Raw genomic sequence first — 18998 nt, 5'->3', positions numbered from 1 at the left:
AGACACGAGTTGAAATCCGGGTGACTGTCTGTCCATCTGGTAACTTGAGTAAAAATTGAGATACCTTTATGAAACTTAGTACACATGCTTTTTGGTACCGTAAGACGGTTAGTATTGCAGATGGGCATAATCGGACCACTGCCACGCCCACAAAACGCCATTAATCAAAAACAAATAAATTTCCATAACTAAGTGAAAACAAGTAAGGTAGTTTTAAGTTCGGGTGTAACCCAACATTTTATACTCTCCAACTTGCAAGGGAAACTACGTCAGGTGTTGCCAAATTGTATATTAATGGAAGTATTGATCAGATTCAACCCATTTTTCGCACGAAGACATATTATTATCGAGAGTTTCATTTATTTATTATATTATATGAATTTCAATTATATATCATACACATTGACCGATATTTTTGGTAAAAAGTCTACTATAGGTACTGGGGTCCACATATTCAGTACCTAGTTGCTTGAACAGTTTTGGTTCGATTAAGACAATTTTTAGTTACAAGGTGGCATACTTTAAACTCATTATTCACGCAAAGTTTTACCCCGATACAATCATTGTTGCTTGATTTGTATAGTGGAAAGTGAAAGAATCAGATGGAATTTAAAATAGTGTAATATGGGGAATATGGGGAATAGACGTGCACTTTCCGCGCACATCTTGCTCGATGCGTAGCAGATATAAAGAGATGTACAACCAGGGATAAAAAAAACTAGCGTTTTTTATAACATTCTCCTTTGTAGACAGATCGGACAAAATAATAATTTTTGGGCATTTAAATTAAAACGCCCACCATTTATTAAATGTAGCGATTAAAAATTATTATATACTTGTACATCCGTTTAACACATGGAGAAACTATATAATTCCTTTTTTCTGATTTTGTGATTTATTTAAACCACTGATTTTTGAATATTCAATACTTAATCAAAATAATAAATGTATAATATGCTCTCAATTAATGAAGGTTTTTTTTAATTGAAAAACCTCCTGAACTCACGCAACTGTCAAAGTTCAGGAGGTCTGATGTTTAGCAATTGAAAAAGGAGGAACGGCCAGATTGAAATTCTACCAAAAAAATATGTGAACAGAGAGATTTGATGCCCTTGTTGAAGATCACTAACAAAAATTAAAAAACAATGAATATTACAGAAAACGCGAAATTGAAATGTATGCAATGAAATTTTTGTGATGTCATGCTTAGTGGTATTAATTTTCAATGGAAAATTATAAAAAGCATTCATTAATTGATTTGATTAAGTATTGAATATTCAAAAATCAGTTGTTTTAATACATCAAAAATCACAAAAAAGGATTTAAATGGTTTCTCTATGTATTAAACGGATATAAATAATAATTATGAATCTCAATAAATGTTGGATACTTTAATTTAAATGCCCAACAATTTTTATATTGACTGATCTGGCTACAATGCAAAAAGTTATAAAAAAAATCGCTAATTTTAAGGCGCTTTACACTGAAATAAGTTGGGCATCCCTTTATCCTTGATAATAACTGTAGCAAGTCTGTGTGAAACACACGAATACTCAAAGCTCTCTCAGAAAGTGCCCACGAACTATGGACTGCCGATTACTGATTGAAATCATCTGAACTAAAGGCCCATTCACATACAATTTTCCTTGTTTTACGTGACAGTTCATACTGAAATAACAAAGGGTATAACACAATAAACGGTTTGCTCTCAGTGTTTCTCTCTAATAAAAATCGTGACCGTTGCTTGGCAAAGCGTAAAAAAAAAAGAGTTGCCCAACATTGTGCTTGGCTTCGCATCGCAAACTTTTTATGTAAACGTACTCATACAAAAGCGTACATCGAACTCGAATCAAATGTCTGACGCAAAGCGATGCGAAAGTTCTCTCTGAATTGGCCATAAATGGTTATCATCTCTCACCGTAGTGGTTTCATAAGTGAAATTTTTTCTTTGCCTATAAAAGTATTAACGATTTACTCAATCATCATTTACGACGGTGAACAAGTAAATGGCATATACCATATATATAAATATATAGTTACATATATACGTACCTACAAACTTATGCATATACTTATATAAGTAATAATAAATACATTCACTTATAAGTGCACGAAAATATACATGTATACTACAGGTCTTTCAATAAAAATAGTTTTATATGTGTCTAAATGCACCTATAGGGGTTTGAGAACCAGTTAAAAATTTTCCTTTATTTGTTATTAGTTAATACCATCATTTATATTTTTTTACTTTAGTGTCCCGTTCATCTATCGAGTCAACTTGACTTAGGACTTGGAAGATTGCTACCTCCAACGGCTGCAAATGCTGGCAATGAATCGCCCGAGCAATTGGCAAATAATAGTGATAATATCGTTTTTTCATCACACGACAACGATAACGAGCAACGAGCGGAAGAAATCATGTATTTTCGAAAAACGCGGTCAGCGAGTAACCGATCTAAACAAACCGAAGAGTACAATACAATTAACAATAATAATAAAAAAGAGAATGATGATGACATATTGGGAGAACGACTCCCTAACAGTTCCCAATTAATTGCAATGACTCAGGCAATAGCTACAAGATTCGAAGATAATACGGATAAGTCCACAAAAGAAATGGAAAGAGTAAAAACAATATCCCACAAGGGAGAGGAGGTCAATCAACCTGTTTTCTATACATATAGTATTAAAAACTCTCTCCCAGACTCACGTTTACGCACTGCTATCGTAAACAATCAGAACAGCAATAGCAATAATTATGATATCCGACTCAACACAGAATCGATGGATGATGGTTGCACAAACAATGAAAGACGAATGAACGCTGATAGAGCTAATGGAAGTGCCAACTTATTTGCTGCGTCTTGGAACGACAAAGCTACAACAGCTGAGAGAGTGAACTGCGCTCATTTGAAAAGCGACCACAACGAATTCCATGCTATTCCACCGGTGCCTGATGGCCAAGCGATCACTCAGTTTGCGTTGGGCTCTTCTTACAGACGTTTAATTGCGCGTCGTTCGCGTTTGCCTTCATATTCACTTTTATGGAAAAAAACACTAAGGGGTGTACGAACAAAAGTTAAACGGGTGACACGGTCAAGTTCCGGGAATATATCACCGTTAGATGCACTTACACCGAATAAATGTCTAGCAGAGCTTGAGCGTTTGTATGCTGAATTTCGAGCGAGTGAAAGTGCGCTAGCAGCCAGACATACGGATGCTGGTGAAGGTTGTAAAAGTGTTCAAAGTTCGCAACATTGCCTCAGCCGCAGTCAAAGTGATGCAAGTAGTGAAGGCAGTGATTTAAATAACGGACATGATTGTGAACTTTTGAACGTCAATACCATTGCGACCGCTGATATCGTTGACACGCCGAACAACATGCGATTCAGCATACCCGCGGCGACGAACGCGTTGTTTTGCTCTTCCACATCGGAGTTGCAAGTGCAGCAAGCAAATATTTTCAAAGTATTGCCCACCAGCAACACGAGTAGCATTTTTCTAAGCAGCTCCGAATGTGCTACCACAGGTTGTCTGACCAGTGATGACCGTCCGAGAAGTAGTAGCTTTAGCAGTGACGATCGGTACAGCAATCTATTGCATGAAACGAAGCATGTTAATAATAGCAGTAATTGCTTCGATAGTGTGGAAAATGAAGAAATTCAAAATGATGTCGTTATTGTTGGTGCGATTGAAAATGATAAAAGGAACAATAATAGCGTAAGAATCACAGAGCTGGACAAATCGGCTGTTAGCACTCAGCCGAGCTTGACAATACAAGTGAATTCAGAAAGCAGTGATAAAAACAACAACAGCAATTGCGCAACTAACAAAAACTATACACATATTCATAGTTCAACTAATAACTGTATAAATAATAACATCGTCAACGTAGACACTGCGTCCGTAAATGTTATGGTTGGTGTACTACAGAAAAGTCCTGTCAAAGACAATCGCATTAGTGTGGTCAATTGTAATTATTACAGTGTTTACCCAGTTAACAACGAGAGTGCCTGTGAAAAGAGTGCAACTTCACTCAATAAAGTGTGCAGTGTTAGTGAAGTGAGTGGATTACCTAATATAATCTGCAAAGTAGAGAATAGGGTGGATAATAATAATATTTTGAGTATTAGTTCCGGCCAAAGAGATTGTTATGGCAACGAAATGAAAATAGTAAATGCTTCCGACAGCATCAATATAATTAGCATAAGTGCTCAATCTCAGAGTGAACAAACGAATGGCCAGCATTCAAACAAAAGCATGCCTATTCCTCTGGCCATATCCGGATCACCAATCCTATTACCATCTCAGGTTAGTGGTGTCTCCCGACAAACTACGTGTATGTCGCCCAACGCTTCGGAACAATCGCGATCTTTTACCTCAACCGAATGCCAGACTGATGAAATAATATCCATGCAAATGCGACTTGATCGGGTTCCCGTCTCGCCGATTTTGTCTCGCGTACAAAGACGGCGCGACAGACGTGTACGTCGCCATCTAAATCAGCAATTGTCCACCTCTTATCCGCAACCGCATCCGCACCAATTTCACATATCGGGACACCAGCGCCGTCCACAAGATCGACATTCTATACCTCCAGGCTCTGCACCCATTCCGGGTATTACGACTTCGCACTTACAGTATGGTGTTCATCATACATTAGGTTCATCGTCAACAAGAATGCCAGCGGCAATGTCTGCACTATTACGTCCAATGTTGCCGAATTTATTGCATAGACATTTTCCACCACCTTATAGTGCGCTACCGTTGAATCGTTGTGCGACGACACCCCTTCCACCTCCCACAATAGTAGGACCTGTGCCACCACCACCAGGCACAACTCTTCTACCGCCTGTGATATCAACGGTTCCTATGCCAGGTAGTTCTCCGCCTATGGTCAGCGATGGACGGTTCACTCTACCGCTTCCGATCATAAGAAGGTTAGTATATGTACATATACTTTTACATACATATCTTTGTATATCAAATAAGGATAGTGTATTTTTACCTTATCAAGGTTCAAGTTCTTAGTACTTTAACGTAATTATACAAAATTTCAAAATATGTTTGTACGTTGCAAAGTCCGCCGAAAGGACGACGATTATTATTTTGGGCCAATATTATAAAATTTGGTTTCACTTTGTCCGTCCACTTATCTTTATTAAGATTTTCACATACTGATGTACATGTATCGGATATACTTATAGTGTATAAAAATATCCATATATGTATATAATTACCGATTTCGATAAATTTTAGGTGAGTTTATATGCCAAACAGTAACAGTTTATACATATAAACATGTACTTATTGTTTCCGTGACCCCTGTGGAAATATGAGTGTGTGTGATAAGTGGGAAAAGGTCATATGAGGCCGTGCTCATGCGCCGATAATGGTTGCGGTGGTTGCTTGCCCTCTTAACCACATCAGCACACACTTTCACTTTCTCTGTGGCAAAATATATAAAAAGACTCATTGTGTATTTGGTAAGATATAACCGGAGCTACATCAAGACTTTGCCAACCGCATTGTTAAATAAATAAAATCTTATCTGAAAATACATATGTACAATAAGTGTGTAGCGATTTCCTGTTGTTGGCAAATTGGCCGATCTGTTCAATACCCAGCTTAAAACATACTTGGGCTTGTGTAGTTTCGCAAATAGAATATGAGAAGAATGTTATGTACCGTTTTTGGTTGAAATCGGTTAAGCAGATCCCAACGGGTTTTCACATAAAAGTGGGCGGTGCCACGCCCACTGTCGACTTTTGAACATGCTTCCTATAAAGTCATCTCATACCAGCCCAGAGATAAAATTTAAAGTTTCTGGCGTATTTAGTGATTGATTTATCGCGCTTTTAGTAGTTTTTAACAGCACTGTTATATGGTGAGTGAACGGACCTGCCTCCCGATTTCATCTATTTTCACAATGTCGATAGAAGTGCTTAAAGCATTTGTTTTCAGTGAATTTCGTTAATATAGCTTTTTAATGTGTAAAATATATAATTGAAATTCACATAATAAAATAAATAAATGAAACTCTCGATAATAGTATATCTTTGGGTCAAAAATGGGTTGTATCGGATCAATACTTCCTTTAATATAAAATTTTTCCAACACCTGAAGTAATTTCCCTTGCAAGTTGGATACATATGTATGTACATCGCCAAATTTGTATACATATACTTATGTATTGTTTTAATCGCTCAATGCACAATAGGTTCAGTCAATACTTTAATACTTTCACGCATACATACATATATCTTTAAACAAGTATATGACACAATTTTATTATTTTAAAAATAATTTAGAATAAAAAATTTTCGGTAACTAAGCTTTTGATCGAAATCCCATATAATAAGTTTATTGATACTCGACCGTCTAGTATACTAACTGAGAAAGTAATTAAGTTAAGAAAATAAGATAATCCCAGTGCATGTTTGCCATGAAAGAAGATTATATAAAATTTTTTAGTTAAAAGACGACTTGAAGGAAATTACATCCATCTATTATGCATTTATAATTGCATGGGTACAGCTGCTATTCAACAACAGAATACCAAATTGAACTTCGCGGAGAATATTGAATACTACATATAAACCCCTACATTTGCGAAATTTAGAGTTTGACTTCATTGAATATCTTTAAAGAAACCATGTGAACTTTATTTTTGTTTATTTACGAATATTTATAACTGTATAATTCATCGAAATTGATCTTCAAAAAAATCTTTGCTCTTTACTCACTTTACGAATTTTTAAGTAATATTTACTTTCACACTTTTTTGTTGTGAAATATTTTTTTAAGAATAGATTTGGAATAATTGTGCTTTAATGCGGCATTTTTATAAATTGTTAGTCAGTAAATAAATTTTAAGATTCTTTGAAATTAATCAACTTGAAAATCTCAGCTAACGTGCAGAAATTTAGTAATTTCACGACGAATGTACAAATCAATTCAATTCTACTAAACATAACTATTTTAAATAGACGTCATTGTTTTTCATTTCCTTATGCTCATTTTACGATATCTGTTGAAAATTTGAGTAATGCTGCCAGTCCGTCTGTCCGTGCAAGCCATAGCTTGAGTACAAATTGAGATATCTTGATGAAACTGAGTACCCGTATTTCTGGGCACCCAAGGATGGTTGATATTGTAAATAGACGCAATCGGACCATTGCCACGCCTACAAAACGCCATTAAACGACAACTTTCAAATTGCCATAACTATTCTATTCTATTTTTTCTTTGCCATAAAATTAGGATTTTGTTTGGTGTGACATAGATTCAAGATGTTGATGATGTAAAACAAAAAGGTAAATTTCTTAACATATTCTCATCCATATAATTTTTAAACTGTGATCGGTGAGGTCCGCCAGATACATTCAAACGTATTTCTTACCTTTGGAACTTATCTGAAGTTTAGAAAATATTATCGTCTACGATTTTCGCCTTTTAGCAGAACCTTAAATCTAGTCCATGTAAAGTAACAACGTTTTGACGGAAAGCTAATATGTGTTATAGACTCAGTTTATTTATGGTAAATGTTATACAAATATGTGAATTTCGTTATAAAAATGATCCTAATTCAAGGTGGCTACTGCTACGAAATCCAACACAATCTGTTTAAAATATAATTGTTACAAAAAGTTATGATTGATTACTTTCACTTTTTTAAGAAATTGTAAAAGATTGCAGCTGTAGATTCAATTCGATAAATTCAAATTTCACATAAAATTGCCAATTACAATGTAATCACTACGTAAATGGTTTGCCAAATATGTTAAAGGGTTAAGTGTATTTTACTGGATTTTAAAGAAAATTAACTCAACAAGATATTAAAAAAGTTTATACGTATTTACCTCTCACTATATTATAATAGCTTGATATTAAGCTCTGGTGCTTTAGGTGGCTGTTGCATAAATGTCTAGTTTTCGTAATTTATGTACTTTGCAAATCTTTCACTTTTCGATTGTTCGAATTTCTGTTGATTTACCTAAGCAACGCGGATTCATAGTTGTGGTAATAATTGTGCAAGAAAGCTTTTTCTTTTGTAAAGATACGATTCGCATTAGTCATATTTGTTATACTTAGGTACACATATAAATATGCAAGTAAATGTGTCTGTGGGCCTTTAACTGGCTTTCATATTCATCGTATGGGTTGTACTTATTAGGAGTAATTAAGTCAAATGAAAACAACGCTGAATATAATACATTATAGACAAACGTACACTTGTATAAATGTACTCGTATATTATTTATATGCAAAGTATAAACGCAGAAATGAAAGCGAATTTAAAAACAGAATAGAAAGAGAAAACACAAAGCATGAAATACAAAATAAAATTAATATACGAATGGCCCTGAGGTTTTGCCGCTGGTTACCTGGGTAAAAACCATAATATCTCGTAGAAGCAGAACATTTTTCAGAGATCAGATCGTAGCTATACATACTTATATACATATATATATATAATATTACTAGTTAGACTATAGCTAGTCTTAATAAACAAAATTTTGCTAAATAAATAAATTTATCTTAGTATCTAGTAGTAAACCACTCATTGCAGTGGTTATGTAGGCTTTATTGACCAGCTTTTCCTCTACTACCTCTACGCAGAATGAATTACTTCTGATGTAGTTCTTCTCTTGAGACTCTACTAATACCCAATAAACTTGTATATATGCATTGCCTATTTTAGTTGCAGACGGTAAGCACTTCTCTATTTTTTAACCTGCAAAGCTCCAGCTTTCTTTTTATTTTGAACTTGTTTATTCACATTTCCATTAAGACTTTCCCCCTAACCCCGAGGTCGACATAACTCCCACAAATTAACGAGTTTTATTTTGAGTGTATATGTGAAGCCAAGCTGCAACTTGTTTATCTGAACCAAAAAAAAACACATCGTTTCTCTTTTCTTTTCTTCACAAAGAGTTCTCACTTTGCCTTTGTCACCTTATTCCTCAAAAAAATACTGCCAAACCGGTTACTCGCATTGTAGCTGAGTGTTTGCATTCGAGTAGTGCCCAACTTAATATTCAGGCTTCAAAATATGAAGAGAGAGAAGCAAATTAAGACTAGAGGTTCCAAAAAAATAATAAAATCCGCAAGCAGTTTGTGGGTCAGTAATGTGTAAAATTGTTTTTATATACAATTCTTTTAAAAGCGTGCAGCGGAATGGGTTGATAATATCAACAACTGCAACAGAGGAGACAGTTTTTTGTAAAAAAATATGTAACATCCAATAATATATATATTTATATAATAATTTTTAAATCAATAACGATCTTCTTTTTGTCTGAAAAAAAAAACACAATAACATTTCACATTTATTGATAGAGTAGTTAAAATATTCTATGCTTTTGGAATTTTTCTTACAAGTATATTTTAATATACTTAGTAAACGCAATCCTGCCCAAGTACTGAAGGTCCCACGCTGCGTATAGTGAAAGTTAAGTGGTCAACTATAAGATACCCATTTCTTAAATAAGTCTATTTGGATTGTCAAATAAAACAATTTCCAACTTTTAATCTCCATAAAAAGCAAATACCGTTTAATAAAAACAAGTAATCTTCCACCAATTCCAACTGATCGCCAGGGGTAATAATTACTAAAATTAAATTAAATAAATAAACCGTTTTTAGGAAGTCAAATAATATAAATTACGTCCCGTCTCTTGTCTTTTAAGTATATAATATCAGTAAAGTTAATTTGGTAGACGTAATCAACCGCGATTTTCAGACATTCTAAGCTCCGAGCTGTACGAGTATAATTTCAACTTTCTCATTAAAATACACACTAAGGTGTTTAATAGATATGACCTCGGCATTTGTTATACGAGTACCTTTAATTGTTTGGTGGGTAATAAAATATTCAAAACGAGAACAGCTCGAGATACTCTGATTGTTCTTTGTACCTTGTTGAGAATAAATTTGACTAGAACTGAAACACCTTTCGATGGCGCCATAGATTTTTTCTAGTATTTTTATACCATTAACAGGGTGTATTAAGTTTGCCACGAAGTTTGTAACACCCATTTAGCTATGTCTATGTTTATAGTCTCTCAGTTTTTGAGATTTTTATCTCAAATTTTGAACACGAACTTTTTTCTTCAAGAAGCTGTCAATTTTCGGAACTGTATGGAAAACTTTTTCGTTTGCAAAGGAACCTTCACGTCTCTAATCAGAGACAGGAACTTGCTCAGTTGATTAAGCCATGCCCGTCTGTCCGTCTGTATAGTCCTTGTGCCCTTTTCTCTACAAGAAGCTGCTCATTTGTCGAAACCGCCGATATCAAGCTACTGGAATAAAGCTACCATACAAACTGATCAATCAAACTCAAAATAAAGATCTTTTTTTCTTATTAAGTAACCTTAATTCGACTTGAACGTAGTCTCAAACATAATGACATTGATATAAAAAATGCACCTGTGAAGTGTATCATAGCTTCGGGGCAGCCGAAGTAAACGTTTTTTTTTGTTTTTACCTACCAGTGCAAATGCGTATATACAGACATACATACTCGTAAGTAAGCATTTAATTGCACGCTCTTTCACTTAAACTAGCTGAATGTCAACTTGAAACTCCGCAGCAGTTTACAATTTTTGATAGATCAAATAATATTATTTGTAACGGGTGATCCAAGTAGAGGTATTTTTTTCAAACGCCTTTTTTTGAGCTGTCATGTTTTTTTTGTTCAATCTTGTTTGGCATTTCATCATGGCAAATCTTACGCCTCACCAACGTTTACAAATTGTTCAATTTTATTACGAAAATTCACGTTCTGTAAAGAATGGGTTTCGCGCACTTCTCTCAACTTATGGTCAACATAATCGGCCTACTGAGCGTACTATTCGCAACATCATCACCCATCTTGAGACCCAGCATTCATTATTGTTAAAATTGGACCGAATAGATTACGTCCAGCACGCAGTAAAGAGAATATAATATAACGGCCGTAGCTAAGAGTGTACACGATGACTGTGTAGAGTCGATTCGGCGCCTTTCGCAGCAACTCGGACTGACGTATGAAACGAATCGGCGCATTTTACTTTGAGATCTTAAATTGAAAACGTACAAAATACAGCTTGTGCAAGAACTGAAGTCGCTCGAGCTTCCCAGGCGACATCGCTTCGCTCTATGGGCTCTTGCAAAGTTACAAGAAGATCCGACGTTTTCGAACCAAATTTTGTTCAGCGATGAGTCCCATTTCTGGCTCAATGGGTATGGAAACAAGCAAAATTGGCGCATTTGGAACGAAGAGCAAGCTGAAGAGAATCAAGAGCTGCCATTTCATACAGAAAAAATAAGGGCTTGTTGTGGTTTGTGGGACGGTGGGATCATCGGTCCAAATTTCTTCATAAATGATGCTGGTGGGAACGTAACCGTCAATAGCGACTGTTATTGCGACATTATAACCGTTAAATTTGAAGTTTGAAAAGTAGGAAACCTCGGAATGAATCACCTTTTACATTCACTTAATACAAGATCTACAATATTTAGTAAACATATGAATTTGTAAAATCTCCCTGTTGTTATTAACACCTACAACTAATGGAGATAAATGTCTATGTAAGTGATAACTCGAATAAAAATTTAGTGAGCCGTTTAGTACATGTTGGTATAATTTAGAACGACATCAACTTCTTTTACTTAAATAATGATATATATGTATATGCTCGATATTTGAGTTAAATATAGCGTCATATTGGCGAATTGGATTCTGAAGTCTGCCTGTTCGTCCGTTTGTATGTGCATGCGATATCTTGAGTAAATTAAGTAATTGAAATTTAATTATCTTGTTAAGACTTAGCACTCTAAGGATGTTAGTATTGCAGATTGGTCATCTGCCGCCATTCTGAAAAAAATAAAGTGAGAGGGTCATAGTTAATAGGAGCCAATGCGGTTTAAATTAAAAAAAGTCGGCATGACTCCGCCCTCTAATATCGTTCAGTAAAACGTATCTCTAAAACTAACAAAACTACATTGACCTCACTTTGTGAATATGGGTGAAATCTGATAGGACCCCATTCCACATGAAGGTCATACCTATTGAAAAGTACTAAATGTCAGAATCATTAAATTTAACTGTACTGCAATTACATTATTGTACAGCGGGTTTACAAAATGGACAATGGGCCTGGCACCGCCCAGTTTTAAGTACGATCCAACGCAAATTTGATATATAACATTCTATTTTCCTTATATTGCCATATTTATTAAGGGTAATTACAATTACATGCCGAAACATAATACATATACAAAATATCTACTTGCACCAGGTCTATAATTAAAATGCTCACTGAATAAAAGACTATTAGTAGTGAGTTAGCGAAATATATAACACGACAGTTTCAAAGCATACATTTATTTATTTTTCTTGAAATCAGATTAGATCGTCGTCCACACCCCATATAATGATTGTGTTGAAACTTATAAAAGTGCGATAAATCAATTAATAAATGGGTCACATTCGAAATAGTACGAGAGGGCTTTAAAGAAACCGTGTCAAAATGACACCGCCCACATTTAAGTAAAATTACATATCTCAGAAGCTACTCGAACAATGTCACGGTGTGAAAATCGCACTACATCCAAACAAGCGCCAATGAATATATCAGAACCAAAACTATGCACGAATAGTGCGCAGAAGGGTTGCCCACTGATGACTTGTTAAAATCGGACTACAATTCTTTAAGCCTCCAAATACCGCATATGTGGACCCCAGTTCCTATTGCGAACTTTTTACGGAAAGTGCCGTATGGATATTCGGAAGAGTTCTTTTCTGATAATAATGGGTTGAATCGGATCAATACTCTCTTAGCCCACATACACTTAATATAAATAATATCGATCAATATGTAAGATATCTTAACCAAATTAACTGAGCGTATAAAATTGGATATACTATAATGTAGTGCCGAATATATATGAATTTGATCAACGAATTACCACAACTGCCAAATACTAACACACATAAGATATTTTTCGTTATTCTAACAAACCTTATGACGAATATGACGGCTTTATTTTAGTTATTTATTTGTTTATATATAAAATTGTATGTATGTTCGAGTATACCTTAGCAATGTCAAAAGTTAATGCAACAAGCCCAATTTCTCTTCTTCCAATACGCCCTCTATTGTGATTTCCCACTTTCCAGTTGACTTCAAACTTCATGTTGATACAGAATATAATAGCATGGATAAAATTGATCCGAAACTCTTTGATTTGAGAGAGCGCTGTCAACGTCCACATTTTTTATAACATTTGACAGTGGTGCCACTAAGGAAAGAAATAAGTTTTGAGATTTTTTAATGTATTTCTTGGGTATTTTTCGGTTTCCATTTTCCAGAAAAATATGCATACTTAAAATTAGTTTAACAAGCTAGATATCCTATATGACGTCCAAAGATATGTACATGTATATTTTAATCACAAAAGATTTTCAAAATTATCGTTTAAAACTTAATTTAACAAAATAATTTAATATTTCAAAACACTTACAAGTTTTAAATAACCTAAACATGAACCTTATTTCTTTTTATACACCCTATAAATAAATACCTTTAGATAATTTATTCGGAAGTCAAAGTTTACATAACATTTGCTGGGAAATCTAACCAAAATATGTATATACGTTGACAGTTGGTCCTGCTAAGCAAAACAATACTCTGCGACAAAATAACCGCTCTTTTTTAAAAACAAAACTATATTAAATCTCTTTAAATAAAGACTAAAAATATACGTAAAAGTCACCAAAAAATCTGATCTCACAAATTACCCACTGATTTCGCAATTTATTTCTGCGGGATTCTTAGTGGTAGTTCATTGTTTTGCTTGTCATCTGTTCAGTAGCTTATGAACTCGTGATTTTTATTGGCAGCACTGAAAATTCATGAGCTCCCTCAGAAGGCAAAGAGAGGAGTTTCGGATCATTTTATCTATGATAATAGTTTTGTTCACCTAACAGTTGTTTGTATTACCTAAAACTAATCAAGATAGATATGAAGTTATATATAATTATACTCTCGCAACCTGTTGCTACAGAGTATAATAGTTTTGTTCACCTAACGGTTGTTTGTATCACCCAAAACTAATCGAGTTAGATATAGGGTTATATATATATAAATGATCAGGATGAAGAGACGAGTTGAAATCCGGGTGACTGTCTGTCCGTCCATCCGTCCGTCCGTGCAAGCTCTAACTTGAGTAAAAATTGAGATATCTTTATGAAACTTGGTACACATGTTTCTTGGTACCGTGAGACGGTTGGTATTGCAGATGGGCGTAATCGGACCACTGCCACGCCCACAAAACGCCATTAATCAAAAACAAATAAATTGCCATAACTAAGCTCCGCAATAAGATACAAGACTGTTATTTGGTACAGAGGATCACATTAGGGAGGGGCATCTGCAGTTAAAACTTTTTTTTAAAAAGTGAGCGTGGTCCCGCCTCTAATAGGTTTAATGTGCATATCTCCTAAACCGCTAATGCTATAATAACAAAATTCACTAGAAGCAAATGTTTTGAGCACCTGTATTAACAGCGTGAATTGGGTGACAATCCCGCCCACTCCCCATATAACGGTACTGTTAAAAACTACTAAAAGCGCGATAAATCAAGCACTAAACACGCCAGAGACATTAAATTTTATCTCTGAGATGGTATAAATTGGCTTTATAGGAACCGCGTTCAAAATTAGTCAGTGGGCGTGGCACAGCCCACTTTTAGGTGAAAACACATATCTTGAGATCTGCTTACCCGATTTCAACCAAATTCGGTGCATAACATTCTTTTCATGTTTCTATGTCATAGTGCGAAAATGGGCAAAATCGGACTTCAACCACGCCTATTTCCCATATAACACCATTTTAAATTCCATCTGATTCTTTCACTTTCCACTATGCAAATCAGGTAACAATGATTATATCGGGGTAAAACTTTGCGTGAATAATGCAATTAAAGTATGCCACCTTGCGGCCAAAAATTGTCTAAATCGAACCAAAACTGTTCAAACCCCTAAGTACTAAATATGTGGACCCCAGTGCCTATAGTTGACCGTCTACCGAAAATATTAGTCAATCCACAAAGAAATCTCAAACGAGTATACCATTTGACTTTGCGAGAGTATAAAATGTTCGGTTACATCCGAACTTAGCGCTTCCTTACTTGTTAATAATTACTATTAATCATTTAGGGCTGAGTATGTAAGGATTTGGTGGAAATCTCATACCTTCCTTTTAAATTGAATTTCCATCTTCTTGTTTTCGTTTTTCATATCATCTCAATACATTAAATTTAGCATCTTCGGTTGAGTTTATACATACATACATATGTATATCACATTTGAATATGTTTATACTCTCGCAACTTGTTGCTACAGAGTATAATAGTTTTGTTCGCCTAATGGTTGTTTGTATAACCTAAAACTAATCGAGTTAGATAACGGGTTATATATATATAAATGATCAGGATGAAGAAACGAGTTGAAATCCGGGTGACTGTCTGTCCGTCCGTCTGTGCTAGCCGTAACATGAGTAAAAATTTAGATATCTTTATGAAACTTGGTACACATGTTTCTTGGTACCGTAAGACGGTTGGTATTGCAGATGGGCATAATCGGAGCACTGCCACGCCCACAAAACGCCAATAATCAAAAACAAATAAATTGCCATAACTAAGATCCACAACAAGATACAAGACTCTTATTTGGTATACAGAATCACATTAGGGAGGGGCATATGTAATATAAATTTTTTTCAAGTAGGCGTGGACTCGCCCCCTAATAAGTTTAATGTGCATATTTCCTATACCACTGAAGCTATAATAACAAAATTCACTTGGAGCAAATGCGTTTAGCACCTCTATCGACGGTGTGAAAATAGGTGAAATCGGCTGACAACCCCACTCCCCATATAACGGTACAGTTAAAAACTACTAAAAGCGCAATAAATCAAGCACTAAATAAGCCAGAGACATTAAATTTTATCTCTGGGATGATATTAGGCGATTTTATAGGAATAACGTTCAAAATTAGAAAGTGGGCGTGGCACCGCCCACTTTTAGGTGAAAACCCATATCTTGGGATCTGCTTAACCGATTTCAACCAAATTCGATACATAATATTCTGTTCATATTTCTATGTTATAGTACGGAAATGGGCGAAATCGGATTACAACCACGCCTATTTCGCATATCACACCATTTTAAATTTCATCTGATTTTTTCATTTTCCAGTATGCAAATCAAGCAATCATGATTATATCGTCATAATACTTTGCGTGCATAACACATATAAAGTATGCCAACTTGTGACCAAAAATTGTCTAAATTGAACCAAAACTGTTCAAGCCTCTAGGCTCTGAATATGTGGAACCCAGTGCCTATATCCACAAATAAATCTAACACGAGTATACCATTTGACTTTGCGAGAGTATAAAATGTTCGGTTACATCCGAACTTAGCGCTTCCTTACTTGTTTTAATATAATTTTAGCTGATGCGAAGTAAAATATAACAATAAAACTAAGAGCGTCTATGACCTATAATATAACTTAATAAAACAACAAAATTGATTTCTAATCCATTCAGTAGTTCGTGTAATAATGATTGATGAATTTTTTCGCAATATTATTTAATATTATATATTAGTCAATAAGATCCAAATTTTGATTTTAATCCATTCGATTTCTTCGAATAACGCATGCATATTCTAACGCAACAGTATTATACTCTCGACATGTTGCTTTAGAGTTTAGTAATTTTGTTCATTTAATTTTATATATATATATATATATATATATCTAAACTTGGTAAACCTGGGTACACGTAATGAATCGGACCACTACCACGACCACGAAACTCTGTTAATGAAGAACCTATAAAATGTCACCGCAAATTAAAATACAAAACTATAATTTGGTACAGCAAATTGCAGTACAAAGTGACATTTGTGGTTTGAAAGTGTTTAAAAAATGGTCCTGGCCCCGACCGCTAATAATTTAAATGTATCACAAACCACTAAAGCTATATCAGCACTTCCCCCGACAGGGTCGCCTTTTTCCGTTAGAAGTTTTAAATTTCAGATCGTACATGATAAAAAAGGGTATCTTAGGCCGGCGTTGAATTTAGATAATGAGAGTGGCACCGCCCACATTTAGGTGAAATCCTATATTTCAGTAACTGTTCGACTAATTTCAACCACTATTGGGGTATTACATTATGACATGACAACGATCTTATGATACACTGAAATTAAATTAATATCCGAAATTAATGGTTATTGTTTTTTCAAAAAGTTCACACAAATTATTTATTTTTGAATAATTATAAAAAAGATTATTTCAATGCACTCCCTCCCTGGTCGCCTACCAGTGGAGACGGTGTAAATTTATATAAAAAATCGATGGAAGAAAACGAAGTGACTCGCGCGCCAAAAGAAATTCCGTTGCTTGTTGCTCAAACGTCGCTGAGAGAAGGGGCTGTCCGCCTCGAGGACAGATGTTTTGTATGTTGAGCTGTGTAGTGATCCTACTGTGTGTGTGTGAATGCGGCTGCTTCCAGTAGTGTAATACATTTGTATGTGTTGTGTGGGTGTTCCACTGTTTCCAGGTGTGGGGTGTGCCAGTGTTGTCTTGTGAGTGGTGTGTTGTTTTAATTCAATCTGATTCTTTCATTTTACAGTATATAAATCGAAAGTTAATGACCTTATCGGTATTAAAAATTTTACAAATACAGTTATTTCACGTCTAAAAATTGTCGAAATCTAACCAAAACTTTTTTAGCACTCAGGTACCGAATGTATAGATGTACCATATATGGTACCGAATATATAGACCCCAGTGTCCAAGACTGACTTTTTACCGAAAATATCGGCTAATATATATTTCCCGATTCGGAGAGAATCGTTTTATGATAACATCATACCCTTGTATCATAAATGTGTAGAATCGAGTGAATACTTTCCTTAGCCACGTAGGTATACTTTATATGAAGATTTTCAAACATCCGGTTGACTTTATACCTTATAAATTGATTAATCTGTGAAGGATCATAAAAAAAATAGAGACCGTATTTTTCTCGTAATGATATGTTATAATGCCAAAAATTTATATAATTAGGCCAGTACTATGCGTAGCTCCCATAAACCTAATATAAAAATTTCAAACTTCCGGTTGGCCTTACGCCATATATATATGGTGTACCGGTATGAAGTGAGCGTTAAGATACAAATGTGTTGGTAGGGGACATTTGTTGTGAACGAGCCTTAATTTTTTTCTGTTTAGTTGGCATGACATCTCTTAAACATATTTAGTAACCTTACAGTCATTGAACAAGCAACATCATAATTTTTCATTGTGTTGGAAATGTAAAGTTTTGTACCGGAAAGTGATGATTTGCGAAAAGCATTCATTTTATGTTTCCATTTGAAGGAAAGTGCTGCAGAGTCGCATCGAATGCTTGTCGAGGCATATGGTGATCATGCTCTATCAGAAGAAACATGCAAAAGCTGGTTTCAAAGGTTCAGGGATAATGATTTTGAAAACCACCAATAAAGTTTGACGACGCCGAACTGCAAGCAATATTGTATGAAGATGATATAGCAAATGAAAGCTATGTTGAATGTTGCTCAATAAACAATTTTGGACCGTTTGAAAGCTATAGGAAAAATACGAAAGTGTGGAAAATAGAGGCGACATGAATTGAATGAAAGACAAATGGAAAACCGGAAAAAATACTTGTGAAATTTTGCTTCAAAGGCACAAAAGAAAATCAGTTTTCCATCGAATTGTCACTGGCGATGAAAAATCTATTTATTTTAAAAATCCTGAACCGAGAAATACATGGGTTAGTCCGGGACAACCATCAATTTCGACTGCAAAAACAGATCGATTCGGTAAGAAGGCAATGCTCTGTGTTTGGTGGGATCAAAAGAGTGTGGTATATCATGAGCTTCTAAAACTTGGTGAAACTGGTAATACTAATCGC

General features: G+C 34.9%; 1 protein-coding gene across 3 annotated transcripts in view; it reads left to right on the top strand.

Moving 5' to 3' along the window:
- Positions 1–18998, top strand: part of LOC106624217 (uncharacterized) — a 64910-nt gene that overhangs the window by 29718 nt on the left and 16194 nt on the right. For all 3 annotated transcript variants that reach the window (XM_070107850.1, XM_070107851.1, XM_070107849.1), the window contains exon 3: positions 2257–4943. In XM_070107850.1, the coding sequence (XP_069963951.1) occupies positions 2257–4943 (2687 nt within the window). The remainder of the gene's footprint in view (positions 1–2256; positions 4944–18998) is intronic.

Source organism: Bactrocera oleae, chromosome 4, assembly GCF_042242935.1.
Source record: "Bactrocera oleae isolate idBacOlea1 chromosome 4, idBacOlea1, whole genome shotgun sequence".
NCBI lineage: Eukaryota > Metazoa > Arthropoda > Insecta > Diptera > Tephritidae > Bactrocera > Bactrocera oleae.
This window is presented reverse-complemented; position numbering and strand designations above follow the sequence as displayed.